General features: G+C 52.6%; 2 protein-coding genes and 1 long non-coding RNA gene across 7 annotated transcripts in view; 2 read left to right on the top strand and 1 right to left on the bottom strand.

The window, feature by feature from the left end:
• Positions 1-16,803, top strand: part of AKT2 (AKT serine/threonine kinase 2) — a 46,856-nt gene extending 30,053 nt beyond the window's left edge. For all 4 annotated transcript variants that reach the window (XM_090260514.1, XM_090260516.1, XM_090260515.1 and 1 more), the window contains exons 5-14: positions 8,926-9,079; positions 9,490-9,621; positions 11,061-11,126; positions 12,171-12,239; positions 12,935-13,057; positions 14,133-14,261; positions 14,453-14,667; positions 15,195-15,282; positions 15,378-15,480; positions 16,569-16,803. In XM_090260514.1, the coding sequence (XP_090116640.1) occupies positions 8,926-9,079; positions 9,490-9,621; positions 11,061-11,126; positions 12,171-12,239; positions 12,935-13,057; positions 14,133-14,261; positions 14,453-14,667; positions 15,195-15,282; positions 15,378-15,480; positions 16,569-16,648 (1,159 nt within the window). In that variant the 3' untranslated portion in view covers positions 16,649-16,803. The remainder of the gene's footprint in view (positions 1-8,925; positions 9,080-9,489; positions 9,622-11,060; positions 11,127-12,170; positions 12,240-12,934; positions 13,058-14,132; positions 14,262-14,452; positions 14,668-15,194; positions 15,283-15,377; positions 15,481-16,568) is intronic.
• Positions 16,804-19,170: 2,367 nt separating this feature from the next.
• On the bottom strand, positions 19,171-26,596 carry LOC149994682 (uncharacterized). Its single transcript, XR_016507755.1, has 3 exons — positions 26,237-26,596; positions 24,518-25,687; positions 19,171-19,968 (listed from the first exon to the last, which is right to left on the bottom strand). It is a non-coding gene; the product is annotated as an uncharacterized LOC149994682 (long non-coding RNA).
• CCNP (cyclin P) lies at positions 22,879-26,617 on the top strand. Of its 2 annotated transcripts, XM_090260519.1 has the most exons (7): positions 22,879-22,943; positions 23,020-23,217; positions 24,291-24,380; positions 24,458-24,613; positions 25,187-25,345; positions 25,455-25,606; positions 26,378-26,617. In XM_090260519.1, the coding sequence occupies exons 1-7, from the start codon at positions 22,938-22,940 to the stop codon at positions 26,541-26,543; spliced, it is 927 nt and encodes a 308-aa protein (XP_090116645.1). In that variant the 5' UTR covers positions 22,879-22,937; the 3' UTR covers positions 26,544-26,617. The 2 variants fall into 2 exon arrangements, with proteins under 2 accessions (XP_090116645.1, XP_090116646.1); XM_090260520.1 differs by lacking the exon at positions 24,291-24,380.
• The last annotated feature ends 979 nt before the right edge of the window (positions 26,618-27,596 follow it).

Below are 27,596 nucleotides of genomic sequence, written 5' to 3'. Positions count from 1 at the left end.
TGAGTACTGGAAGGTGCATTGGAATCACAGGCAGAGCTTGTTAACAAGATGGATCTCGGGGCCACATCAGAACCTATGATAATCTGGAGATCTGGGGAGATGCACTGTTAATGAGCATCTCCACTGACTTTGAGGCTAGCCGTCCAGCGACTTGATTTTAAAAAGATTAATGTAATAATTGGAGGATGTGATACAGGTTTACCTAATTCAAAAATCAGACAGTATAAGGAAGGTGTCTAGTGACAGCTTCCCTCTCCCTTCTGCCCGACCCCCACCCCCGAGTTAACTGCTCCTCTTCTGTGCCTTCTCATAGCTTCTTCCGGCTCATTGGGTAGAGCCTTTCATGTCCTACTCCCCTCTGTTTCTTTTTACACTGAAGGTAGTGTTGCATACAAACTGTTCTGAACTTGCCTTTTTACTTAGTTCATCACAGAGAATCTTGTTTCAGTCTATAGGTAGCTGCTGCTGCTGCTGTGCTTTTTTTTAAAAAACAGCTGTGCCTGTATGTTCCCAAATTTGTAGAGCAGTTCTTCATGGATGGTGACTGGGGCTGTTTGCAGCCGTGGCTTGTTACGAGCAGGGCCGCAGTGCAGTGCCGGTGTTTGTCTCATTGACACGTGTGCAGGTACATTTGCCAAATGGAATCCTGGGCGGAGGCTTGCTGGGTTACAGGGAACATGTATTTGTAACGTTGAGAAGTGTGTCTATTAGGCCATGTCTGAGAGTGTTCACACAACTTTTGTGTTTTCAAACATTTGGAGTTTTACTGATCTGATCAGTGGGAAATGGCACATCAGGGTGGCTTTCATCAGCCTTTCCTCTGTGGGTGAGTTTGTGTTCCTTTCATATGTTCAAGGGCCATGTGAATTTCTCTTTCTGAACTGTCTGTTCATATCCTTTGCCTATTTTTCTACTGGGTAGTCTTTTTTCTTATTTATTTCTGAAAGCTCTCCCTATATTAGGAAGCTTAGCCCTTTGCAATGAGTGGCAAATATCGTTTCCTCACTTTGTCCCTTTGGCCCTCTCTTGGAGAAATACTCCTTCAGTTTGTCTATGGGGTGAGATCAGCTGACCCTCTGGAGAACCCTGAAACAGTGCCATCCAAGAGAATTTTCTGCCATGATAGAAATGTTCTGTACTTGCAGCGCCCGAGAGAATGCCTGTTGAGCATTTGAAGTGTGATTAGTGCAACTGAGCAGTGGGATTCTTGTTATTTTATTTATTTAATTTAAATGTGAATAGCTCCATATGGCTAGTGGCTACCCTCTTGGATGGTGCATTTCTAGAGCATACACAAACAATGTCACAGGATGTGCCACCACAGTCTGTATTGTGATTATTGTTGTGTACCTTTCCAAGGCTAAAAACATACTCGCCCCACCAAGGGGAACAGAATTACCATCTCAGGCCAGCTGAGGTGTCACTGCCAGTAAAAGCCAATTAAGACAAATAGATGCATAGGACCTGGGTGTTGGGCTGAGTTTTGAAGCACAGGTAGGAAGGAGTTGGCCATAGAGCTAGGAAGGAGGGAGAAGCGTGTACAGAGGTCTGGAGGTAAGACAGCTCATCATTCCGGGGACCATAGAGAGTTTTGCGTCACTAAAGAATCAAGGGCCAGAGGTCTTGAAAGGGGAGAAGTGAAGAACCTTGAAGCTGGTGAGCTCAGCCAGGGCCTGGACTCCAGATGGAGATCCCCACAGGGCTTGGCAGGCGGTGAATCAGTCGGGGTTTGTCACAGGGTTTCTAAAAGGTTCAGGGAGATGGCAAACAGGAAGCCCTTGATTCAGCAGTGGCTGGCACGCAGTGTGCAAGCCTGGAAAAGGACCTGTGGGGAGGCAGCAAAGTGTTTTCTTAGGCGAGAAACCCACTCTGATTTCCATTTTAGTAAGATACCATGCCCTTCAGGGGTGGGGGAGAGTCCCTTTCTTAAGACTGGCATCTCCTAGGAATAAGGACTTTCTCCTATAGAATCATGGTACCATTATCACATTTGAGTGATTCTTGATAATATATATTCAGTGACAGACTCTCCATAGCTGTGCCATACTTGAATTTCCCCAGTTTTTCTCAAAATGTTGTTTTGCAAATTAGCATCTATTCAAGGTACATGTTGTCTCTTTGGCCTATTTTAATCTAGATCGGTCTTTTGTCTCCCCCCACCTCCCCATGACATTGATTTTTTTTTTTTTTTTTGATAAGCCAGACTAGTTGTCTTATACAATATTCCACACTATCTACATGTCATATTACTGCCTTTTGGCTCTGTTTACTTTGGTCTTCTGTGCATACATTTCCTGTAAACCAGGAATTAGGTCTGGAGCAGAGTTGGCAAACTACAGCCCAGCTTCCTGCTTTGTAAATAAAGTTTTATTGGAACACAACCAAGCCATGGCTGCTTTTTCCCGACTGTGGCAGAGTTGAGTAGTTGTAATAGAGAGACCATGTGGCTGGCAAGGCCTGAAATATTTTACTGTTTGGTCATTTACAGAAGTTTGCAGACCCCTAGTCTTGGCAGGTATACTTAATAGTGTATTCCATTAGTGTGATCTTTTTAATGTAATCTTATAATGTAATTTCTCTGCTTAGAACTCTGAGTGGCTTTTAGTCCCACTTGGAGTGAACTGTGAAGTCAGTGTCATATTCTACAAAGTCCTACATAGTCTTGGCCTCCTCTCCTCACTTTAGCTTCACTGGTCTCCGTGCTCTTCCTTAAACATACCAGACACACTTTCTACGTCAGGACCTTTGCATTTGCTGTTCCCTTTGCTTAGTATCTTTTTCTCTCAGATACTATTGTTCTTTCTCTCCTTAACTTCATGAGGTCTCTGCTCAAATGTCACTTTTCAGAGTGTTCTGTCCTGCCCCCGTGTCCCTTGTTATCCTTATCCTGCTTTATTTTTCTTCATAGCATCTGTCTACCAGGTGTGACATACTCTTTATTTTTTTAAAAAGAATTTTATTTATTAATTTGAGATAGAGAGAGGCATCAACTTGTTGTTCTACTTAGATTATTGTATGTGCTCTGACCTGGGATTGAACTTGCAACCTTGGCTTATCAGGACAATGCTCTAACCAACTGTGCTACCTGACCTGGGCCACATTTTCTATTTATATGTGCTGCGAACATAAATAGATGTTCAGTGAATGTTTGTTGAATGAATAAAAGAATAACTAGCCCTGGCTGGTGTGGCTCAGTGGATTGAGCACCGGCCTGCGGACCGAAAGGTTGCCGGTTCAATTCCCAGACAGGGCACATGCCTGGGTTGTGGGCCAGGTCCCCAGCTGGGGGCATGCAAGAGGCAACCAATCCATGTTTCTCTCACATTGTTTCTCTCCCTTTCTTTTTCCCTTTTCCCCCTCTCTAAAAATAAATTTTTAAAAATATTTTTAAAAAACAAAAGAATAAAACTAATTCTCTGTTGGCCAGACCCTGTTCTAAGATTTTTACGTATATTAGCTCATTTTATTCTCATGACATTTCTAGGAGGTAGTTCCCCACCTGTTAAACAAGGATAATGGTAGTGAAATGGAGGCACAGGGAGTTAGAGAATAAAAGAAATATCTGAAGGGCTTGGGTTTTCCCCACCAGGCATGGCTGGGTCTGGATCAACCAACTCAGCCATCTGAGAATTCGTATCTGTAAATGGAGTAGGAGCTCAGATGCCCCCGGCTATAAACACCCCTCTGGATCAGAGGATGGCCCTGGTTAGGGAGAGAAGTTCCCCATCCGCCATCAGAGCCGCAGCCAGCTATTACTCCTGAAGCTGTGCCGAGGACAGCCCTGCCACCTCTGGTTTCCTGGGCTTCCCTCTGGGGTGTGTTTAGTCCTGCTCAGCAGGGTGTCTCGGGGATGCGGCCCAGGATCTGGAGTCAGACCGGTGCTGTGCCACTTTCTCAGTGGGGCTCAGGTCCGTGACTGTCATGCAGAACAAAGGAGGAAGTAAATGTGAAAGCACTGCCCAGGCGCCCCGTGGAATCCTGCTTGTTAGCACCTTTTCTCTCTTCCAGCTCCTCTGTCACCAGCACCTCCTTCCCAGAGCGCTGCTGTAGCCTCCTCATGCTTCCTCTCACTGCCCGCACAGCAGCTGCTGACTTAAAACAGAAATCGGTCCCGTCGCCCCTGCCTAAACCCTTCAGACTTCCCATGACGTGAAGATGTCAATCCCTAACACAGTGGGCCATGCAGTCCTCTGGTCTGGGCCTGTCCTCCCTCCTGCCCTCATCTCCTCCATTCCCCTCTTTCTGTTGGGTTCAGCTCCAGTCCACCAGCTGGGCCTTCTGAAGACAACCAGGCTCCCTCCCGCTCGGGGCCTTTGCTGTGCTCTTCGCCACCTGGTTCCTTTCCCTCCCAGCACTTTGCATGGCTGCCTCCTTCCCTCCATTTCATTTTACAGCTATTCTGGGCGCTGGGGGTAGTCTGTTCCAGGGATATCTGTCAAGACCTGACTTACATGACACCTCCTTGGAGAGGCCTTCCCAGACCACCCTCCGAGAAGGGGCTTCCCAGTCCAGTCCCTGCCTTGGAAACTTTACACACTTATCTTCTCCATTAGGCTAGCAGCTCCATGGGGCTTGTTTCCTCCTGCAGCTTCTGAGTGCCCAGAACCAGGCCAGGTGCGCAGATGGTACCCAGAAAATCCTGCTGGCTGGCGGGTGGGGTGAATTCTCACAGCCACCCCTTGAGGTGCTCACTCCATGCCAAGCACTGCCCTAAGTGCTTTATATCTGGTGTTGCATTTCAGCCCTCCACTACCCTCTGGTCCCTGCCCTACATGGCAGCCAGCTGAGACACAAGAAGGTTAAATCACCTGTCCAGTGTTGCCTCCAGGAGCGACAGAACTAAGGTTCATGCCAGGCCACCCAGCTCCAGTCTGTGCATTCACCCACTGGGCGATGCCCAGGGGATGTGGGAGGCAGATAGAGGCTGGGGAAGTAAGGCCCCTCAGGGCCCCTCAGAGCCGTTTGCAGAGCAGAGCAGAGCAGAGCCCCAGGCCCCAGCTCCTGGCTCCCAAGCCGGTGCCATACTTGGCGTGGTGCTGCCTGAGGGAACATGGCTCCGCCAAATGTGCCTTCCTGGCCTCAGAGCCCAGGCAAAGGATAAGAAGGCTCCTGAAAGTTCCCCTGAGGGGAGAAATGGTTTGGGGGTGGTAGGGGCCCCTGGACCCCTGGGCCTCTCTGCCTGCTGCCATGTAACTGGGCACACGTTAGCCTCTCTGTCTCAGTCTCCTTGTTTATCAAAGGCAATAAATAGCTACTGGCTTCACAGTGTTATCAGGAGGACTCATGGGGTTACTTCACCTGACTTTGGTGTAAGACCGTGAATTAAAGCAATAGAGTGCCCCTGTGCAGGTGAAGGGTATTTGTGTTGCCGTTTAGTGAGGTGCTCTGCCTCGAAAAGGTCAACTCCCAAGGGGCGGCTTTCCTTTGCTCAGCTCCTGGGCTCTGTGGCATGGTGCTTCTCCCTCCCTGAGCCCTTTGGAGAGCACCCTGCTTCATCCCTCGGGGCCTCAGCTGAGAAGAAGCTGTGGCTTCCATCAGGGAATGGTGGTGGGGTGCCAGGAGCTGGGTGGCTGTACCGCGGCCTGGCTGTGTGGCCTCCACAGGTGAGTGTGCACCTCAGTTTCCACATCAGAAGCATGCCCACTCCTCCTCCACTGCGCTTACGGAGGCGGAATGAGGTGGTCTCTGCGGGGCTGTTATTTTTCTCGTTGTATCTCATGGGGGGAAGGAGATTGGTTCCCCTGGGGGCTCCCTTTTGAGGCACGGAAGGCACATCAGCCCCAGCTCTGGGTGGGAGCTCCCCTCTGTCCCAGACACCATGTTGCAAACCCTTAAGGAGTGTCCTGGACTGAGGCCCTTGCTTTTTCTCTGAATTCTGAGTGCTGCAGCCTTGCGACATCAGTCCAGTTGGAACAGGATTGGGGGCTTGTCAGGCAGTGGGAGAGCCCAGTTACCCCCACCCAGATCCCTGTGGGGCTGGCACCTGAGTCAAGGTAGACAGGATATGCCCAGGCCCCACCCGGTGTTCTGAACATCTTCCTTGAATCGAGCACTTTCTATGTGTGCACTGCTTTGCACAAATCAGCTTGCCAGGGTCACAGCGTCCCCAGCCTACCATGGAGAGTGGCATACTGAGAGGGGTGAGCTTGCCCAGGTGGCAGAGGTGCCATCTGAGTTCCAGCTGGTGTGGTCCCAGAGCCCTTACTCCTGATCAGAAACTCCGTGTCCCAGAGAGTTTGCTCCAGAGGAGCCTCCCGGAGTTGCTTCCACAGCTCCCACGGTGTGAGCACCATCGTTTCTTTATTCAGCCTACTGTTGGGGGGCTGCCCGTGTTCTCCCTTGTGAACTACGACGAGAGCACACTAGGCATCTTAGTCCGCAACTTGCTGTTCTTCGTGTGACAATCTCTGTATGTGAGACATATACATGTTTTTTTCTTTTTAATATATCAGCATATCTCTTAGGAGATTGGTAGTTTTTTAAATTCATAGTCTTACACCCAAAGTCAGCAGTTTAGCAGTTTTAAATTTCTAAGAGGACAATTATGATTTGATAAAGTAAATCATATGTGCCCCACCTCCATTTTTAGAAATACAAAAATAAGTCTTTAAATACTTTTTAAAAAAGACTTTATGTATTTTTAAAGAGTGAGGAAGGGAGAAAGAAAGAGAGGGAGAAAAACATCACTGTGTGGTTGCCTCTCGCACCCCTAGCTGGGGACCTGGCCTGCAACCCAGGCATGTGCCCTGACTGGTAATCGAACTGGCCACCATTTGGTTTGCAGGTTGGCGCTCAATCCACTGAGCCACACCAGCAAGGGCAAAATACAGAAATATTAATGTAGGCACAGAGATTTATATTGTAATTGGTTCCAAAGAGGGCACAAGGTAAAACAAGTTGAGAAATGCCTGCCTGAGGCATTAGACCAGGGCGAGAAGAAGCCAGTGTTGCTCTGCATAGGGGTTCACTGGGCACCGACGCAGCCCCTCTGGCTGTGCACTGGGCCTTGGTGCACTTCCTGTCTGTAATGCAGGAGGAGGGGTTAGAGCTCTGGGTGTATTTGTTGTTATAAGACAGCGGCTTAGACTATTTTTTGCCCCTCAGTCCCAGTCCTCTCCCCAGAGGCAGCGAGGGCCCTGTATCAAGACCATCATGTTTGGAGGTGTTTGTGCTTATGTGAGTGTGTGTGCATAAATCCCTTTTGTTTCTAACTCTATTAGCGTGATACTGTGCTTCGTTGCACACCTTCCCTTTTGCACTGAAGATGTCTCAGTCACTCTGAGTCTGCAAATAGATCTGCCTCATTCTTTCTCTCGGCTGCAGAATGTGCACCGTCAATCTCACAGCGCTCAGTGAGCTCAGTACCATTGCCACGTTTCCTCAAATTTAAGACGCCGTCACCTGAAGACACACTATTATTTTATATGATGTTACAAAAAAGCACTGCCCCGTTAAATCAGGATGTGTGCTGTTGGACAGGTGGGTTTTAGAAGTATGGTTGACCCTAGAACAACGTAGATTGGAACTGCATAGGTCCATGTATACATGGGTTTTTTTTCAGTAAACACTGTAACTGTATTTTCTCTTCTTTATGGTTTTCTTAATATTTTATTTTCTCTGGTTTACTTTATTGTAAGAATATAGTATATAATACAGCAAACAGAATAGGATTTAATTGACTATGTTATTGGTAAGGTCTCCAGTCAAGAATAGGTTATTAGTAGTTAAGTTTTCGAGGAGTTAAAAGTTAATATGTGGATATTCAACGATGCAGGGGGTCGGCGCCCCTCCCACCCGCGCTGGTCAGGGGTCAGCGTGGTGCTGTTTGGTGTACGTGGAAATGGAGACTCAGACGAGCAGCACAGAGGGCGGTCCGGGCTCTGCCTTGGAATCCCAGCCTGGCCACTTGCTCCCTACGTGAACCTGGGCAGGGGCCTCAGGAATGCTGAACAGTTAACACCTGCTGCCTGGAGCTGGCGTGGGTTCTCGAAGATGCTGTATTCATGGGGCTTATTTAAATTGCTGTGATTCTGGAGGTTGCCTGTTTGCACTCTGAATTTTCTTATTCCTAGCAAATGTTTTATTTTTTTTTCACTGTTCATGTGGCTGTTTTATAGACATAAGCAAAATCCATAGGGGGCTCAACAAATACTGTGTTGGGGTACTTAAAAAATTGTGTGGTGGGTTAAAAATGGGGGGTATGGACATTTGTATCATCCAGCCTCATGTGTTTTTCTTCTTGGTCTCTGGTCACTTTTACTTATTTCTCTGTCTCCAGACAGAACAGTTTGCAAGTATCGGAAGCAAATTCTTCCCCAGCAAATTTTAAATAACGAGTGACAGACTAGCTTATTGTTCTTAAACCAGACTTACTTTTGCTGGGACCTGCTTCCCTGTCCGCCACCTTCTCCGTGTCCCTTCCCCACTGGAACCTCTGTCCCTGACCCGTCCTCTCAGCCGACAGCCCCCTCTATAGGTAGTCATATCTGCGGCTCTTGCCTTTTAAAAGATCTTCAGCTAGTCTGGCCAATGAATGCTTCCTTTTACTCTTAGTTTTCTTCAACAAAACATCGATCACTTGTACACTTGAGCTTGTCATTTGTTTTGGAGGAATTTAGAGGAGCACTGTGTCTCCGTCATTCAAGGCTCAGGGTGGCAACTTATTTACAAGGGGCTGAGAAGAAAGGTGGTCCCCTCTCTTTAATCATTTAACTGCTGCCTGACTTTAAGTGGCTACTCCTGGGCCATAGATGGTCCCTGTCCTTATTCCACTCTGCCCCAGGGGGCCTGTAAAGCTTCAATTTAGTCCCGTCAGCTCTCCCCAGCTCAGACAGATCTTGCTAAAATACCCAAAAGTGTTTGGGGGTGGTGGGGTGAACCTTTCCTGCCCAGGTCTCATGGCTCCCCTTACCGGTCCCCACACAGGGAGGAGTGGATGCAGGCCATCCAAATGGTTGCCAACAGCCTAAAGCAGCGGGGCCCAGGTGAGGACCCCATGGACTACAAGTGTGGCTCCCCCAGCGACTCTTCTGCAGCTGAGGAGATGGAAGTGTCAGTGAGCAAGGCGCGGGCCAAGGTGGTAAGTGCCCGGGGGTGGGGGCCACACTGCCAGGCTTTGAGCACCCCTCCCCCATGGCCTTTGGTTTCCATGGAGAGTGTGCAGGGCCCAGCCCTGCCATGACTGCCCGCAGCATGGGTGGTCTCATGATGTAGATGCCCCAGGGCTGCTCTGCACCCACCTCCTCCTGAGAGCCATCAGTATCTGTCCACCCCCACACTGGAGCCCTCCCAGGGCCTCATGTCTGGGAGAGCCGTGGTCCGAAGGCCAGTTCAGAACTAACAGTTGCTGCCCAGAGCCTCTCTTCCTGCTCATGCTGGAACATTTTGGCAACAGTGTCCTTTGATTTTCCTTTTTCTTTGTGAAAATTTTCTCCCACGGGCCGTGTGCCAAGTTGCGCTGATGGCCCTCCTTTCTCCCAACCCTGGCAGACCATGAATGACTTCGACTATCTCAAGCTCCTTGGCAAGGGCACCTTTGGCAAAGTCATCCTGGTGCGGGAGAAGGCCACCGGCCGCTACTATGCCATGAAGATCCTGCGGAAGGAAGTCATCATCGCCAAGGTGGGTGCTCTTGGGCTGCCGTTGGCTGGCCTCTGGGAGGCGGGGGACACACATGGGGCCCGGTCACTGAGCCGTGCCTTCTGTTGCCACCGTCTCATTTTGCCACCAAACTTGGGCCCCTGTGCTCAGCCCTGTGGGTGCCTGGCGAGGAGGTGGAGAGTCTGGCTGGGGCCTTGCCCTGCAGGCACTTTCAGGACCTGAAAGGAGGCCCCCCCATAGGCCGTGCGGGTCCGGGGTTGGCTCAGGGTGTCTCAGTAGAAGGTTGGGCCAGGAATGGAATTCTGTTCCTTTTTGTTTCTATTTAAATGTTGCTAAAATGGAAAGTTCCTAACATACACAAAAATTTTAAAAGGAAAATAAATATAATGGACTCCTGTGTAGCCATCATCCAGCATCAACAATTATCAACATTTGGCCACTTTTGTTTCGTTAGATCTGCTTTCCCCCTTCTTTTTTCAGTATTTTAAGGCATGTTCTAGACAGCATATAATATACATATTGAGATATGTATCTTTAACAGGTGGAGATTTTAAAGGCTGTAATTATGGTACTGTGATCCTATCCAACCAAATGAACAGTCCCGGTGTCATTGGTTCAAGGCAGGGTTTCTCAGCCTCAGCCCTGTGGACATTTGGGCCAGATTGTTCTCTGCTGTGGGGCGTGCTATGCACTGCAGGGTGTGGAGCAGCATCCAGGCCTTCACCCACCCCCTACTCCCCTGAGCGGTGACTGTCAAAAATACCTTCAGACATTATTACTAAATGTCCTCTGGGGGTAGACCTGCCCTGGGGGAGAGCCAGTGTCCGGGTCTGCAGGTGGTTCAGGACTGTCAGCATCTCTTAGGTGACTGCAGTGTGCTCGGGTATCAAAGTCCAGCCGTGTTAGTCAGCAGGATGGCCTGTGGAACTGCTGCTGGGCCCACCCTCATATCTGGTGGGTCCAGGGAAGGGCCCGAGAACCTGCTTTTCTCCAAGTTTTCAAGCAACACTGATGCTGCCGAAGTGGGGACCAAACATGGGACCCCTGCTCCACATCCCAGAATCTGATTCTAGATGCAGCTGCTTCTTCCAGCAGGAACAGTTATGGGTGGTGATTCCCACGGCCTGTGGCATCACCTCAGGGGTCTCACGATGTCTGCTGGTTCCCTCTTAGGGATGTTAAAGGTGGCCTGTGGGTTTGGGAGGTGATAGCTTGATCCCTTCATCTTAAAGTCCCCATCAACTTTTCACCTTGTGGTTTTTGAGAGTGAGCCACTGAATGTCCTTGCCTGGGTCCCTTATTTCGTTAGGGTTTCTGGATGGTCATGTGCCATTCCTGCCATTCTCTCTCTGCATATCTGCTGGGAATGGAATTGCATTTCACCAGGAGTTGTCCTGTCCCTCATGTTGGGGCCAGGCGTGCTTTTGCTCACTAGCCCCTCCATTGGCCTCTGTTTGCAGGATGAAGTTGCCCACACGGTCACCGAGAGCCGGGTCCTCCAGAACACCAGGCACCCGTTCCTCACTGTGAGTGGCATCCCCTCAGGCCTGTGCGCCATGGAGGGCCTCCACGCCAGACCCTTTGGACAGAGCTCAGGGAACAAGCCCAACCCCGCTACTATGAAGCACAGACATAGTGTCGGCCAGGTGGCTGGGGTCAGGTGTGTTGGGCTCCTCAGGTGGCCTGCACCCAAACCCTGGGGGTGACAGCTTCTTCATAGACAGCGGCTTCATGTCAGCGCTTCAGCCTACCGACGAAATTACGTTAGAGGATGGCCTAGGAGAGCAGGGCTGCTGGCTTTGCGTTTGGGCACGTAGCCTTGCTGGTCAAAGTGGGAACATTATTTTTTGTTTTTGTGTTACGAATGTAATCCTAGAAGCAGATGTATCATTGTGCTGCCTGTCAGCTTAGACTGAGCAGAGACCTCTTTGGGCTCCAGTCATCAGTTAAATGGACCAGGCTCAGGGTGGCTTTGCGGGTTGTTTCTTTACCTCAGTTGCTGTCCAGGTGTTCTGTTAAGCCAAAGCACTTTTTCAAATGAAATCTTAGGAGGTATTTTAATGTAAAAGAGAACAGTGGAGTTGTTGTGAGAAGAGGGGTCACCGAAGGGTTCTGTGGAGCCCTCTGAGGGCCCTGGGGAGCACAGTTTGACAACTGCTCCTTGTGGGCAGATTGCTGCCCAAGCCATCTTTGGGGTTGGCTCCAGCTCCCAGCCAGCAAACCTCACGTGCATGTGTGTACAGGTGTATGTGGGTGTGTGCACGTGTGTGTACATGTGTATGTGTGAGAGTTTTATACATCTGACCATAAAATAGGAGGAGGAAGAAACATGAAATGGCTCTGGTTGCTCAGAACGTAGTCTCTCCCCTGGCTGTGCTTCTTGGAAGCTTAATGGCAGGCAAAGGACAGTGTTCGCACAGTAATCCCAACCCTCAGCGCCACAAGCCCACTCACATAACCCAAAAGGTGAAGCTGAGGCTTGAACCCTGGCTGCTGGGTCCTACGGCTGGGCCAGGGCGGGGAGCATGTGGGCAGAATCAGCAGTGCCCAGGCGGCCTTCCTTCCCGCAGGCGCTGAAGTACGCCTTCCAGACCCACGACCGCCTGTGCTTTGTGATGGAGTACGCCAACGGCGGGGAGGTGAGTCACACTGTCTCTGCCTGGCTTTCTGGGTGTCCCGTTCCCGAGTGGGGGCAGTGAGATGGGGGGCGGAAGGAGACTTACCAGGGTCTGCTTGTTCCATCCTCCTGCCCCTCGAGGCAGGTGTCATCTTCTCCAGTCTGCAGGCGGGGAGACAGGCTGAGAGCTTAAGTGGCTCGCCCAGGTCCACATAGCTAGGGAGTGGTGGGCGGGATACAAACCGAGGTCCGGCAAGGGGTGCAGAGGGTTGTGAGGGTGGGTGGGCGGCTATGCTGCAGAGGATGCTCTCGAAGGATGACATGCAAAGAGAGTGCTCCTGACGCAGGGCAGTCAGCCATTCGGTGTCACCCGCTCTGTGTCCTCACCTTCTCGCACATAGATGTCACTCACTGGCTCATGACCGTGGGCTTCATCTGTCCCATTCGGTCTCACAGCTGTTATCACTTGCTTGTGACTTGGGTTCCTGTGCTTCCTTATTGTCGGTCCCTCATTCACTGTCCCCTCATGCCATCCTCTTTTACTCTCCCCTTGGTGCCTACTGTCCTTCACTTGAACTCTTCTCTCACTTGGTCCTTCTTGCTGTCACTTGCTGGTTCATGGAATAGGCATACTGTTGTCACTGGGCTGCCAGGCAGGGTCCATCTTGCCTCCTCTGGGCCGGAAGTCTGATGGCTCCTCCTTCCCTCCGCCGGCAGCTGTTCTTCCACCTGTCCCGGGAGCGTGTTTTCACAGAGGAGCGGGCCCGCTTTTATGGCGCAGAGATTGTCTCAGCCCTGGAGTACCTGCACTCGAGGGACGTGGTGTACCGCGACATCAAGGTGAGTGTGCGGTCACCTCTTGGCAAGGGCCAGGCTGGTCTGTGGCATATATGCAGGGCACACACCAGGGAGGGTCTGTCTTGTTCGTGTGCCTGTGTCCAGCTCCCTCTGGGGCTCGAACCCTCCTGCTCCAGCACAGCTGGCGGCCCCAGGGCAAGCAGCCCTACCTGCGGTCCCTTCCGAGCCCTCATGCAGCCGGAGGGTGTGAATCGGTACAGGCACTTTAGAAGACAGTTTGCAGAACCCACCAATGCCGGCCATGTGCATGCCTTGCAAGCCAGCCAGTGTGCCCTAGGCGTGTGCATCACCCAGAACAGGTACCTGTATGCACCTCAAAATGTGGACACAGGCTCCTGGCAGCACTGTTCACACTAACCCCAGACCGGGAGCAAACCAAGTACCTGCTGTCGGAGGATAGATAACATCCACATGGTATGTTCACACACTGGGACTCTGCATAGCAGTTAAAGAGAATGAACTCCAGCCACACACAGCAGCGTGGACGCATCTCACAGACTGATGCTGAGGCGAAAATCCACAGGCAGGCCAGACCTGTGTTGTTTTACAGGTGTATGTGTAGTTGGGAGAAACTGCAAAAAAGAACAGGAAAGTAGAGTTACTTCTCTGTTCGGAACAGAGGGTGGTTACTAATAGGGAAAGGGCATGTAGGGGTCTAAGGGCCTGAAAATGTCTGTCTTGATCTGGGGGTGGGGGGGGTTACACAAAGGCCCACTGAATGGCCCACTTGTGTGAAGTTTAGGGAAAAATAGGAGAAAGGAAGATAATATCCCTCACACCCAAAGTTGAAAACTGCAGCCCACAGTGGGAGGGAAGTTGGGACAGAGCCAGGCTCCACCTCTCTCTGCCTTGCTTTCCTCCAGGGGACTGGGGAGGTGTGGAGCCTCAGAGGGTGAGGGCCTCAGCATGTGCCATGGCTCAGCCTGGAGCCCCTGGTGTGACAGCTGCCATCCCAGGACACAGCCCTTTCCAGGACAGGACTGGCCATATAGGGCTTCTGGGAGGTGGCGGGAAGCCCTGGGAGGACATGTCCCTGATACATTGACTTTTCCTACAGCTGGAAAACCTCATGCTGGACAAAGATGGCCACATCAAGATCACTGACTTTGGCCTGTGCAAAGAGGGCATCAGCGATGGGGCCACCATGAAAACCTTCTGCGGGACCCCCGAATATCTAGCACCTGAGGTGTCTGGGGCTGTGATGCCGAGGGAGGCGGGGCCCTGGGGCTGTGTGTTTCCCTGGCCCAGACTCTCAGGGCCAGGCTCCAATTCCTTAGATTGCCCTCCCCTGCCCTGAGCAGGACCTTGTCCCCACTGGGCCTGTTAGCTTCTGGGCCCCAGGTCATGGGCCAGCCCCTCATTGCCCCTCCCTGTCAGGTGCTGGAGGACAACGACTACGGCCGGGCTGTGGACTGGTGGGGGCTGGGTGTGGTCATGTACGAGATGATGTGCGGCCGCCTGCCCTTCTACAACCAGGACCACGAGCGCCTCTTCGAGCTCATCCTCATGGAGGAGATCCGCTTCCCGCGCACACTCAGCCCAGAGGCCAAGTCTCTGCTTGCCGGGCTGCTTAAGAAGGACCCCAAGCAGAGGTGAGGGCTGGCGACTGCCCTGCCCTGCACAGAGCCACCTGCTGCCACTGTCCCCTCAGCCCAGAGACACAGTGTCCATGGGCACACTTGCCAGTGGGTGTTGTGTGAGGTCCCCGCACAGCTTCTGATGGATCCTCACAGCTGGCACTTAGCGCTCCCTGTGGGCTAGGCCTGTCCTTAGCCTCTGCCCACACTACCTTATTTAACGGGGACACTCAGGAACAGGGCAGCACTGTCCTGGCCTAGAGTGGCACAGTCATATGTGGCAGAGCCAGGATGTCAGGTGGCCGTCCGCCCCCTCAGTTCACATTCTGGGCTGGGGGCCAGGTTGCAGTTTCCGGCTCTGACCCAGGGCACATGAGCTCCCTCTCTGCGTCACTTTCCTCTGTGAGGTGTTGGCCTGTGGCCAGGATAGGCTTATTGAAGGTTGTTCAGGGCCTGCATGTCCCAGGCCCAGGCCTGCACTGAAAGCGTCTCCTAGACCCGGCTGCCCCAGGAGGTGGGTGCTCATGGCCATCTCTGTCCAGGCTCGGCGGGGGGCCCAGTGATGCCAAGGAGGTGATGGAGCACAGGTTCTTCCTCAGCATCAACTGGCAGGATGTGGTACAGAAGAAGGTGAGCACCACCACCCAGCTGCTCCTGGCAGGAGCCCAGCCCCTTGTGGGCCCCCTGTCCTCAGGGTCCTAAGCCTGGGTTCCTCTCTTCCACAGCTCCCGCCACCCTTCAAGCCTCAGGTCACATCTGAGGTTGACACGAGGTACTTCGATGATGAGTTCACTGCCCAGTCCATCACAATCACACCCCCGGACCGCTGTGAGTATCTGAGGCCCTGAACCCTGTGGGCCTGGTCGGGGGTCGGGTGGTCTGCTCCTGACCCAGTTCTCCAGGAGGAAGGCTGCAGGGCTTTTGCTGTTAGTCATCTGTGGACCCAGTGATAGTCACCAAAAGCCATTGGGTACAGCACATTCCGGTGCTCCAGGCAGAAGTCTGGGCAGGAGACACTTGGGGAGTTGTCAGTGCTGAGATAGCAGATCCATAGTTGCATTCCCCAACTTCCCACATCTTTGGAGCTGGATTAGTTCATTGACTGTAGCTGTGTGAGTTCTTATCCTCACCCACCAGTGCTGGGCTCTGCTGGAGAGAGCAGTGATGGAGACAGCCCTGGGCCCTGCCCCCAGGAACCTCCCAGTCCAGGTGGGGTGACAGTCCAGAGGAGTCAGGGCTAGGTGTAGGATGGGCACTGGGGAAGCCCAGAGGAAATGTCTGACTGGGCCTGCAGGTCAGGGAGGGCTTCCCAGAGAGGGAGACATGGAGACATGGCAGCTGAGACTCAGTCCCGGCAGAAGGAATGGCATGTTGATGCCTAGAAAGCGGAATATTGCAGAGGCCAGAGTACATGGGGAGGGCAGAGGGAGAGGGCATGAGGGCCAGAGCAGGAGGGTCTTGGGGGCCACTGGGAAGAGTGGGGATTGTTGTATGGGGAGCCATGGGAGGGTTTTGTGCAAAGGAGGGACAGGGTTGCACCAGGTCTTTAGAAAGACCCTTGGCTGCATGTGGGGGAAGGATTGTTGGGAGCAGGAGTAGTGGCCAGGGAGGCCAGGAGCTGGGCCAGGGGGGTCTGGGTGGACCTGAGGGTGGACTGAGGTGCCGGAGGGGGAGAGGAGATCAGGGGTGCTGGTGGGGCGCTCAGATGGCCAAGTGAGCAGCTCCGAAGCCCCAGGACAGGGCTCTGGCCTGGGGATGGGGCTGTGACCGAGGGGCCTGTCAGAAAGGAAGCCTCATGGGCACCTCACCAGCTGGGGTTCTTCCTGCCACCCCCACCGCCACTCTGGGAGTCCGGGCAGAGTGCTGGGCCCTCTGCAGGCCCGCTCCCCCCAATCCACCTCCACTGACCCCCGCAGATGACAGCTTGGGCTCGCTCGACCTGGACCAGCGGACTCACTTCCCCCAGTTCTCCTACTCGGCCAGCATCCGCGAGTGAGCAGCGATGCCCACCCGCCAGCTGCCGCCGCCACGGGACACTCATGGCCGCCATCGCCGCCGGGGGGACTTTGTCCTTTTTTTTTACTTTTTACTTCGCCTTTTTTGTTTGCATCTCCATCCCTCATCCCCACGTCCCCACATCCCCATTTCCAGGTTTTTTCTTCAGTCCTCTGCCAAACTCCCCTCAGCGGACCCAGCGGCCCTGCCTCCAGAATCCTGTCCTGCTCTCACCTTCGTGCCCAGATCAGGCCTGGGGAGACGCCCCAGCCTGCCCCGGGCTTGGGCCTTTGGGCGGTTGGGAAGATTTTGGTTGGTAATCCACAAAGCCCCAGTGGGGAGCAAAGGTAGAGTTGGGGGACTGCCTGAATTTCCAGCCAGGCGCCCACAGCTGCCTGCCCCGTACTGTGCCACCCTCGGACCCTCGGAGAGCGGACAGCACCTTCCCGGCCTGTCATTAGGCTCCAAGTGGCCTGGCAAGGGGACAGTCCAGCCCCCTCCTCACACAGGGGCAGAAAAGCAATAATGCCCAGGGCCCAGTGGGGCTTTTGGGAGCTGTGGGAGCAGAGGTGTAGAGCTCCCTTGTGAGGCTGGGGTCAGTTACCTGGTGGGGAACCCGGAGGGGCCAAGGGGATGGGCGCTGCCTCCTTGGGCCCCATGCTGCTCCCTTGACCCTGTGGAGGAGGCAGGAGGAACATTTCAGGGGCTGGCCTGCCTGCCCCCAGCCCTGTGCCTTACCGGGCCTCCTTCCCGCTGGCCTTACCACCTGCTGGCCCCGTCCCTCCCAGGATGGGGGCTGGGATTGCCCCTTCTCTCTGGGGCAGAGGGGCACCAGCCTCGGCTGTTACACATCTTGCACCAAGACAGTATTGGGTCCCGTGGACTTGGATTGAGGAGGGGGCAGGGATGGGGGTCTCATACATACTGGGGTGGGACCTCTGAGGAGAGAGGCTCCAGGACACCTCACCCCTCCCCCTTTCCCAGCCCCATGTTCTGCAGCCTTAAGGGGAATCTGTGGGCACTTGCGTGCGTGTGTGCCTTGGACTGTGTCTGTTGGTGCCCCTGTGCTTCTGAGACACAGATGCACACGGGGTGTGTGTGTACATGTGTGTGTGAGGGCAAGTGTGTCCTGGCCTCAGGTGTGTGTGGTGTTGTGTGGGCTTGGGCCCCTGGCCCTGACCCTAGCATTTCATCCCAGGGGAGGGGTGCTGGCCTAGCCAGGGAGCCACACCTGAGGTCCACTTGCTGCCCTGTCCCTCTCCCTTCCCACCAACATCTCCAGGTATTTGGAATGTAGTTTTTGTGGTTTTGATCACCCCTCCCCCACCTCCTGTACTAGGTAGTTCACAGAGAGACATCTGGGGTGGGGTGGGGTTGGTTTGGGGAGGGTGGGAGGTCTCTTTTCCTTTTTGTGTGTGTATGTCATTTATCTGACAGTCCTCTTCCCCACCGGCCTTTCCCTGTTCCTCATATTTGTACGGTACAAGCAATAAAGACTAATTTCAGACCAGGCCCACCACCCTGGGCCTTTCCTTGCGCACTGAGTCTAGCCTTAGGCACCGGTCGCAGCCTCCTGCTGGTCCCGTTGCCCCATTAGGTAGGGCCTTTCAGGTGCTGGGTGGGGATGGTGGCTCAGGTGGAGGTGTTGTCACGCTCAGGCCAGAGAGGGTGGGGGCTGCTGAGGAGTTTGGAGACTTCCTGGGCCTGGGGTGGGGGTACAGTGGACAAAGACCATCCCAGGCCCTCAGAAGCTGCTTAGGTAAAAAGAGGTGGGGTAGAGGGTTAGGGCCACGTGGGAAGGCTGGGCGGCTCTGAACAAGGGGGGTGGGTGCATTCACTTGCTGCGGCACTGGAGCCCTAGCGCAGGCATTGTCTGCTCATCCCCCCACCAGTTTATGCTAAACTGGGGATCCCTCCCTCAATTCCCATACAGGTTCCTGGGTGTATCACTGGGTTTTGTGGTGGCTGTTGGCTGGGAACACTTCAGGTTGGGTCACAGCCCTCACAGCTCTGGGAGTCCTCTGACAGCTTGCTCCCATGTGTGAGTCTCCTCCTCCCAGACCCTGGGACCCGGGCTGCTGCCGTGCACACAGGTGATTTAATGTCCGATTTTGCCAGGATCTGTCAGAGCTTCCCGTGCATGGAGTTGCTGAGATCTTAAGTGAGGGTAGCAGGAAAGTTGAATCCAGTTTATAGAAATCTATGTTAACTGCAGCCAAGACTCAAGGGATTTTTTGGGTGTTTTCCTAACTTAAGTGGACATTACTTTTTAAATTACTAAGTAGGTCCTGGTGGCAGATAAACAGAGGCCTGTAAAGAAAAGCCTCCTACTCTCACCTCTAGTCACAGCCCTGAGGCGACTGCTATAGAGTCTCTTTGCACACACACTGTCGCTCCCCTCTCCTGTGTGGGTCTGTCCCTGGGGGCCTCATCTCATATTCCTGGGACCGGCTCCCACGGGTGAATCAGCTACTTCCCCGACGCACGTGATGTCCTTAGATGCAGTGGTGCTTATTTCTGCAGAACTTTCCCCAAGCAGGAAGTTTTAATAAATTTTACCAATCAAAAACTTTGAGTGATCTGTTTTTTGTCATGTGCATGTGGAAAATGTCACAAGGGGGGTGTGTATATGTAAAAGTAATGCAAGCAAAAGTATACAGAAGGAAGTAACAACCACCCAGGTCCAGGCCTTGGGCGCTGAGTCTGGCACTCATGTTACCTCTCTGCAAATGGACGGGGCATCATGAAAAGGCTGCTCCCTCCTTTTTCTGCGCAGCTCTTTCCTCCCACTCATGCCAGGCCCCCGGGCTGTCCCCTGCCATATCTTACCCATGCTCCCGCCAGCACATGTGCATTCGGGGTATGCTGGGTTACTGGTAAAAATGAGGTGCTCTTTTAGCCACTTACGCATTTCGCGGAACTCGTGGCCACTGCTGTCATGCTTCCCAGCTGCTTCACAAGGTTACTTGGGGTGAACACACCTCAACTGATTCAGCTGTCCCGTTGATAAGAATTTACTTCGTTTTCAGGGTTTTGGCTTGCTTTTTGCTGCTACCGACAGTACTGTAGTAAACCTTAACAGTACATCTTCACTGCGCTTGTGCTTTTATTTTTGTGGCCTACGTTCCAGGGTTGTTGCATTTTGATATGTGTCAGCTTTCCAAAAAAAGTGATTCACATATTGTTTAACTTCAATTTGAAATAATTGCAGACTGGTAGAAAACTTTAAGACTTCTAAAAATAGTGCTGAAATTATCCTAGGATTGGAGCAGGAAATATACAAGATGAGCCTGGAGCATCTTGTCCCCCAGAAGTAAGGACCTGCTTAAAAAAAGAGAGAAAGGAAGGAACCCTTATTAACGGCAAGTAAAGGGACACAGGAGCCAATAGGAAAAGCTTCTAGTGGCCAAAGCTGAATGCAATTTGAGCACCAAAATAAATAGTGTAGTATTGGTTACATCCAAAGTATAAAGTGAGTCCATACTGATAAAAGTGATAAATGGTGAGAACAGATACCTGTACATAAGTCCAGATAATTTCTGTAGATACCTCTGTCTTCAAGGAGGGCGAAGCATATCCCCACTGCTTAGGTGTGGGCTGCAAAGTGACTTCTTCCGAGTACAGTATATACAGGGGGCAAAGCCTGACAAAGGTTACATCAGCTGGTAATCAAGGTCACGATCAGCAGTGATGAGTCACACTGGCAGTATATGTCGGATAGGATGCAATTAGAATGGTACTTTATCTCTGTGGCCTTCCTCCCCAGAACAGTTTCCCCCAGTCAAAGAACACAGACATCAGGCAAATCCCAACTGAGAGATGTCCTACTAAATACTTGACCACTAGTTCTCAAAGCTGTCAAGGTTGTTCAAAACAAGAAAAACCTGAGAAGCTGTTACAGCCAAGAAAGACCTGAGGAAAGGAGAAGACTATCATGAATGGGGTCCTGGGATAGAGAAAGGACATTAGGTAAAAAGTATGGAAATCTGAATAAAGTGTGGACTTTAATAATGTATTTCTGTTTGTTCATTAAATTGTGACAAATTATTGTATCACACTAATGTATAAGGTGTCATACATTACAAAATTGGGGAAACAGTGCGTGGTACGTGGGAACTCTGTACTCTTCCACTTTTCATAAATCTATTCTTAAATTTTATTTAAAAACGTACAAATATTTCTAATCTCCCCTTTAGACAGGTTCCCCACGATATTTTACATTTTCTGTATTCCCTCCCCCCTCCATATTTTTGTGTCTGTCCTACAGTGAAAACAGTCTCTTAACCACAGTACAGTGATCAAGGTCAGGAAGTTAACATTGAAACAATGCTCTTCTTAGACAATCATCTTACAATGGTCACACTAATGTCCTCGTGTACAAAAGAAAAAACAATTCCCTGGCTAGCAACTCAATCCAGGCTCACACTGTTGAATTTTTTTGTCAGGTCTGAAGCTTACAGGGCCGTTATTTTGCAGAATGTTTCTCAATTAGGGATTGTCTGCTGTTTCCTTGTGGCTATATTCAAGCTGTTTTTGGCAGGAATTCCCAGAAGTGATGTGCCTTTCTCAGTGCAACTTACCAGGAGGATTCCAACCATCCCATTAGCGCTGGTGACTGATCCCTTGGCTAAGGCGGTGTCTGTCAGGTTTCGCCACTGCAAAGGTACTATGTTCTCTCTGTAATTAGTACCTTGAGTAGGGACACTCGGAGAGTGTAAATATCCAGGTTCTTACCAAGTGCTTAGGAAAAGGGACAGCAAGTGCAAAGGCCCTGAGCCAGACAGGTGCCTGATGTGTTTAGGGGCCATAAAGAGGAAAAGGTGCCTCAAGTGGAGTGAGGGTGGGAAATGAGGTTAGAGAGGTAACGATGGGCCAAAGGGACCTTATGGTAAGGAATTTGATTTTACTGTAAGTCTGACAGGAAGCCATTGGTCCAGCATCTCACACTCTTCTTTGCTCACTTTGCCAGCCTCACTGACCTCCCAATGCCTGGCAATAGCAAGCTCTTTCCTGCCTCAAGGCCTTTGCTCAATCAGGCTGTTCCCTCTACTTGGGATATTCTCCCGTCTTTGCTTTCCTGGCTCCTCCTCTTTCAGGTTTCAGTTCCAGTGCCATCTCAGAGAGGTCCTTCGGGACCACTATCTCTAAACTACAAAACCATCCTTTTCCTTCACTCATTCAAATATTTACCGAGTACTGTGTGCCCAGCCCTGTCTAGGCACTGGGAATACAGCAATGAAAGACAAGCACTGTCCTCATGGGGTTCACATTCTAGTCAGGAGGGAGACAATAAGTAAGGTAAGTGCTAAGGAGAGAATAAGTACAGAGAATGGGGACAGGAAGTGCTCAGGATGTCACTTTTCACGGAGAGAGTAATATCTGAGTAAACACCTTAAAGGAAGTGATAATCGGAGGTAACATTTCAGGCAGAGGAAACAATACAAAGGCCCCGAGGTAGGAACATGCCTGCTGTGGGTGAAGGTGAGCCAGGAGGCCAGTGTGGTGGGAGAGGAAGGAGTGAGGGAGATTGGGAGAGGAGAGGAGCTCACAGGCTTGTTTGCAGGGGTCAGGGGTGGGAAGATAAAGTCCTCATGGACTTTGGCTTTGAGGGGGACGGGGGCCGCGATGGAGTTCTGAGCAGAGGCCAAGTGCGACCTAACTTACTCGGTGTGCACAGGATCCCTCCTGGCAGCACGCGGGAACAGACTACAGGGGATGGGAACAGGGACAGCAGTGAGGAGGCTGCTGCACGAGTCCAGACCGATCCAGTCGCTGGCAGCTTGTCCCCATCACCGGCCCAGCTCTGGGCCTAAAAGCAGCGGCCACCAGGGGCTTTGCTCACCCCTGAATTCCCACTGCACAAAACACAGAGGCCTTTCTTAAATGGTTATGAAGTGACTTGTAACTCCTATGACTTGAGTTTTGACTGTGTTAAACCCCGTGCTCGCTACTTAAACACAATCCTATAAAATCCTCAGGACAGCTATCAGCTAGGTTTTGAAATAATCCCCACTTTATAGCTGAGGAACGTGAGGCTCCGAGGGGCCGCTTCTGGTCAGGGAGTAAGTAGCAGGACGAGAGCTTGACTCCAGCTGCCTGACCTTAGAGGGTCCGGACAGAGCAGAGCCAGCCTGGGTAGCATCCGCCTTTGCCCACACACCTGCCCACCTGCCCAGGTGAGTTATGCTCAGCGCGCATGCGCCTAAACTCATTTAAAGCGGCTTTCGCGGATCCTACCTCCAGCGGGAAGAGGTGGGCTCTCGGTTTCACCCCCAACGCCAGCCTGAAGAATGCTGGTGAGCTGCAGGAGCCGGGGTCTCACTCCCGGCTCCGCCTCCTCCAGGCTCTGACCCCGGCCCCTCTCCCTAGCAGAGTCCGACAGCCTCCTTCGACTCAGAGCCTGCGAGCGCCCCAGTCCCGGACGACGACCCCGCGGGCACGAGCGCCTCCGCAGGACGCCCGGGGAGGCCGCCGGGGCCGTGCGCGCCGCCGGGGCTGGAGGAGGCGCTGAGCGCATTGGGACTTCATGGAGAACGCGAGTATGCAGGGGACATCTTCGCGGAGGTCATGGTGAGGGGTACTGGGGAGACCCCATTGAGGGCAGCAGAGAGGGGCGGGTTGGCCCAGTGCGCGCTCAACGGGCGTTTCGGAACTCCCTCCCGGCCAGCTGCAGCCCCGCCCCAAGTTTGTGGCTTGGTTTTTCTGTAGTTACCCTCGAATGCCCTTTCCCACCCTCCCAGGCTGTTTGCAGCCCCTCCTTTGATATTTCAGAGCCCCTCGTACTTGTCTCTCACATTTATTCGTATAACTATATTTAGCAATTTACTGTATTAAGTTTTTTTTTTCTACCCTCCTTGCATCTGAAAAAATTTAACAAACGTTTCTGCGCGTGCTGTAGGCACCGGGGATGCTGTAATGAACAGCACAGACAATCTGTCTTCATTGTGGAAGACAAGCAAGGGAATGTGGTGATAACCTCAGAAGGGCCATAAAGACCAAAACACAGGCGGTGGCAGTCCTCAGACTCTGTCTGAGACAGGCGCTGCCAGAAGAAACACTCAGGGGATGAATTTATTTAACACACATCTTGTAAACATCTCTCCTGGGCCAGGGTCTCCGTTAGGAACTGAGATATCGCTGGGATTTGGACAAGCTTGGCATAGGCTGGGGCCAAAAGAAGGCTGAGGCAGCAGGAGTGCGAGGAGAGAGGGAGGTGATGTTGGAGCAGGGGCAGGACCTGAGCGAGTCTGAGCGGAATTCGATTTTCTCCTGAGGGAACTGGAAGCCTCGGGAGTGTTTGAAGCTGGGGAGTTCCTTGGTCAGGTTTGTACTTTAGAAAGACCCTTCAGGGTGCTCTGAGGAGGATGAATTGAGGACTGGTGCCCAAGAGTGGAGTCTGAGAACCGAGGGGGACATGTTCAGAAGGTCCTGTGGCCGTGGGGGCTGCAGACTGGAGAGGTGGGTAGGGAAACATCCAGAAGAGAGGAGTCTCCGGTTCCAGATGGTTACACAGAGGCCAGTTTGGGTGTGGCAATAGTGCCACCTCCAGCTGGGGCTATGAGGCTGCCTCACCCAGGACTCGAGTTCAGGAGAGAGGCTGAGGCACAGGTGTGGAGAGTGAGGCACGCCCTACCTAACCCCAGGTGTGCCGCGCGCTGCCCCAGAGGGCCCTGCCCCGCACTGTGACCCCGGAGATGCGCGCGCTAGTGGTGGACTGGCTGGTCCAGGTGCATGTACGTACGTAGGTACTGGGGATGGGGCGGGGCTGGGTCTGCGTTGCAGCCTGGTGATCACCCGCACCCCTTCCCAGGAGTACCTGGGCCTGGCGGGGGACACGCTCTACCTGGCCGTGCACCTGCTCGATTCCTACCTGCGGTCGGGCCGGGTTCGCCTCCACCACCTGCAGCTCCTGGGCGTGGCCTGCCTGTTCCTGGCTTGCAAAATGGAAGAGTGCGTGCTTCCCGAGGTACTTCCGGGGTGGGGCCTGGAGGGTGGAGCCCTTTCTACCTGTTGCAGTCACAGGTCAAACACCTACTTGGTGCCAAGCATCGCGCCCAGCGAACACTTCATGTCCTCTTGGAATCCTAGCAGACCCGATGAGGTCGGGGCTGCCAATGTGTCCCTTTAACGTTGAAGGAGAGTGAGGCCCAGAGAGAGGAAGACATTTGCCCAAAGTCAAGCAGTTGGGACTTGGACTCAGAGTATAGTCCTTAATGAGAAGCTACAATTAACATGAGTAAACTCAGTGTATTATCAGACCTGCCTTGTGAAGAAGGAGCAATATCCGTTGTACAGATAAAGAAACAGTCTCAGAGCGCTTCTGTGAATGTCACACCGTGAAGTGGTGGGGTTTGAACTCGAACCCAGGCCTTTCTGACTGAAGTCTGTATTCTCCACGACTTCCAGACAACAAATCAATGGCCCCATTTTACAAACCAGAAAACTGAGGTCCAGAATGGGGACAGAACCGAACCCACGGCAGGAAGTAACTGCCAGAGTCCAAGGCTCCCTCCACCTTTTTTCCCCTCTGAATCCGCAGCCCGCCTCCCTCTGCCTCCTGGGCGCTGGCTCCTTCTCCCAAGCTGAGCTCCTGCGCGCAGAGCGCCGCATCCTGAGCCGCTTGGATTTTCGGCTGCACCACCCAGGTCCGCTACTCTGCCTGGAGCTACTGGCTGCGCTGGCAGGGAGCAATCCCCAGGTGAGCGGCTTTGGGGCTTGAGGGTGGGGGGTGGGTGGCCTGTGGGGCTAGGGGACTGATCTGTGCGGTATAGAGGTGTGGCCTGGTAGTCTCTCCGATGCTTTGGCAGGTGACGCTACTTGCCACCTACTTCCTGGAGTTGTCTCTGCTGGAAGCTGAGGCAGCTGGGTGGGAGCCTGGTCGCTGCGCAGCTGCGGCGTTGAGCCTGGCGCACCGTGTGCTCGATGGGGTGGGCTCTGGACTGGAGCCGGCGCTTTACAGGTATGGCCGGCCACAGGGGAGGGTCTCCGCCCTCCGGAGAGATGGTGGCTCCAGGATCTGCCTTCCTGGTCACTGTCTTTACTGTCTCAGAGAGTGAGAAACAATTATTGGGGGTGAAGGGAGGGTACACGACGACACCTAGACTTAATTTTTCTGGGCGTAAGAGAGAATGGAGTTTTTGCCTAGCTTGGGGGTCCCATTTGCTTTTCTCTGAGCGTGTCTGAGAGAGTAGGGTGTTTGTCTAGACTGGGGAACCCTTAATCTTGTTCAGTGTGGAATATAGGATCTCCCCGGGCCCGGAAGATGCTCCAACTGCGTTCCAGGGTTGAGAATGAGAGGTCTGCTAATCTAGAGTTCCTCGGCTTCCCTCTAATCGCGAATGGGGCGCCCCTTTAGCTGCTAGAGCCCCCACTTCCTTGTTAAGCATGCCACCAAGGAGCAGGGTGAATTGTCTTTATCCCCAGCCTGTGCCCACGGGATATAGGGGGATGCCAGTTCATCCTCAGCCCCACTCCTTCCCTCCTTGAGGGCCCTGGCTCTCCCTAACGGCTCCCCGCAAAGAGAATCAGAGGTCTGCCTGTCTCTGGCCCCCTCTGGTCACTCTCTAGAGGGTGGAGCCACGTGCCTGACCTCCACAGAGCCCCTGGGCCGTCTCTGGGGACTCTAGCCAACGTGTCTTCTCGGCCTCAAGCCCCCAGCTCCAATTACAACAGGTCATGTCCACCGCTACTCCTTGCGTCCACCTTAGTTTTCTTTGTCTCCCTGCTGCAGCCCAGCAGAGCTGGGCCTGCTGGAGCCGTGCATGATCCGCGCCGCGCTCCGAGGTCCCGCGCCTGGTCGCGCCGCCATCTTCCTCAAGTACGCTCGGCCCCAACGTCAGGGCACCAGCCTCACTGCTGCCCGCCTGCTCCGCTGCCCCCTGCCCAGGCCTTCCTGAGGCCTGAGGCCCCATCAAAAAAAGACTCCGTGTGTGTCCGTCTCCCAGTTCAATAAAAGTTTCTTTTATTCCGAGCGCTCTCTGTCTTTATTGGTCGAATTCCGGCCCTACTCTCGCTTTTGATTGGTTACTTTCTGGGCTTCATCCCTCTGATTGGATGTTTTTATCAAGGCCCTGAACGATGCAAATTACAGACTCCTCCGCGAGGGGGCACTGGCTGGTTTCCGCAAGCTCGGCTCCACGGGATCAAACTGGGATCCCAAGTGCAAACAATTAACGGGAGATAGATGAAGAGAGGCTGAGGGGAAAATCGCGACGCAAGCTGAATGGCCCTCAGTCTCAGAATTCGGAAGACTCTAGGAGGGATAGTATCTGTGGAAAACTGAGAATGTCCCCTCCGGTCATGAAGGCAACCCCGATGTTGCCAGATTTTCAGATTTTATTCAAGTGATGCTGAAAACTTGCAATTCCATAAATATCTCTGCTTTCATATGTTGGCGTATTTTTTAATGGTTCCACCAGCCCAGCGCATCACATATCCGGGTCATCAGTTTGTGACAGTACGAGTTTGATAGCAAGTTTGATAAATGAGATCTGACTTACTTAATCTCATTGTGGTATAATAAGGTTGTAAATTAATATATTCACAAAGTTTTAGGACATTTCCTGACACCTAGTAGGTGTTGTGAAAGTGACAGCATTGCATCCTAGCAGGACTGTGAGTTAGGGACAGTGGTCCCTTGTTTCTACTGAGCCCCTGGTACTTAGCCATTTAGTAGGTGCTCAGAAAATGTTTTAGTGAATCAATGAATCTCCACGTTTTTAATTAAAACAAAACATGCCTGGGGTGCAGAAAGGTGACCTTACTGCTCTGGAATTCAACCTTAGGAATATTAGATTCTTAACCAAGCCAGTGTTTGGATGTGAAAGGAGGAAGTTTTTGTACTAAGATGTTCAAGGCTGGAGAACCAGGGATCGGGGAGAGCCTCGCTTATCAAGGCACAATAAGAGATAGAATCAGATATTGCTGTTGGAACAGAAGATGCCCCTGTT

Source organism: Furipterus horrens, unplaced genomic scaffold (genome assembly GCF_987537825.1).
Source record: "Furipterus horrens unplaced genomic scaffold, mFurHor1.1.pri manual_scaffold_13, whole genome shotgun sequence".
Classification (NCBI taxonomy): domain Eukaryota; kingdom Metazoa; phylum Chordata; class Mammalia; order Chiroptera; family Furipteridae; genus Furipterus; species Furipterus horrens.
This window is presented reverse-complemented; position numbering and strand designations above follow the sequence as displayed.

Bases quoted from the DNA above. Each gene is read 5' to 3' on its own strand.
- CCNP (XM_090260519.1), top strand. The intron at 24,381-24,457 runs GTACGTACGTAG...ACCCCTTCCCAG, and splicing joins ACTGGCTGGTCCAGGTGCAT to GAGTACCTGGGCCTGGCGGG. The intron at 24,614-25,186 runs GTACTTCCGGGG...CTGAATCCGCAG, and splicing joins AAGAGTGCGTGCTTCCCGAG to CCCGCCTCCCTCTGCCTCCT.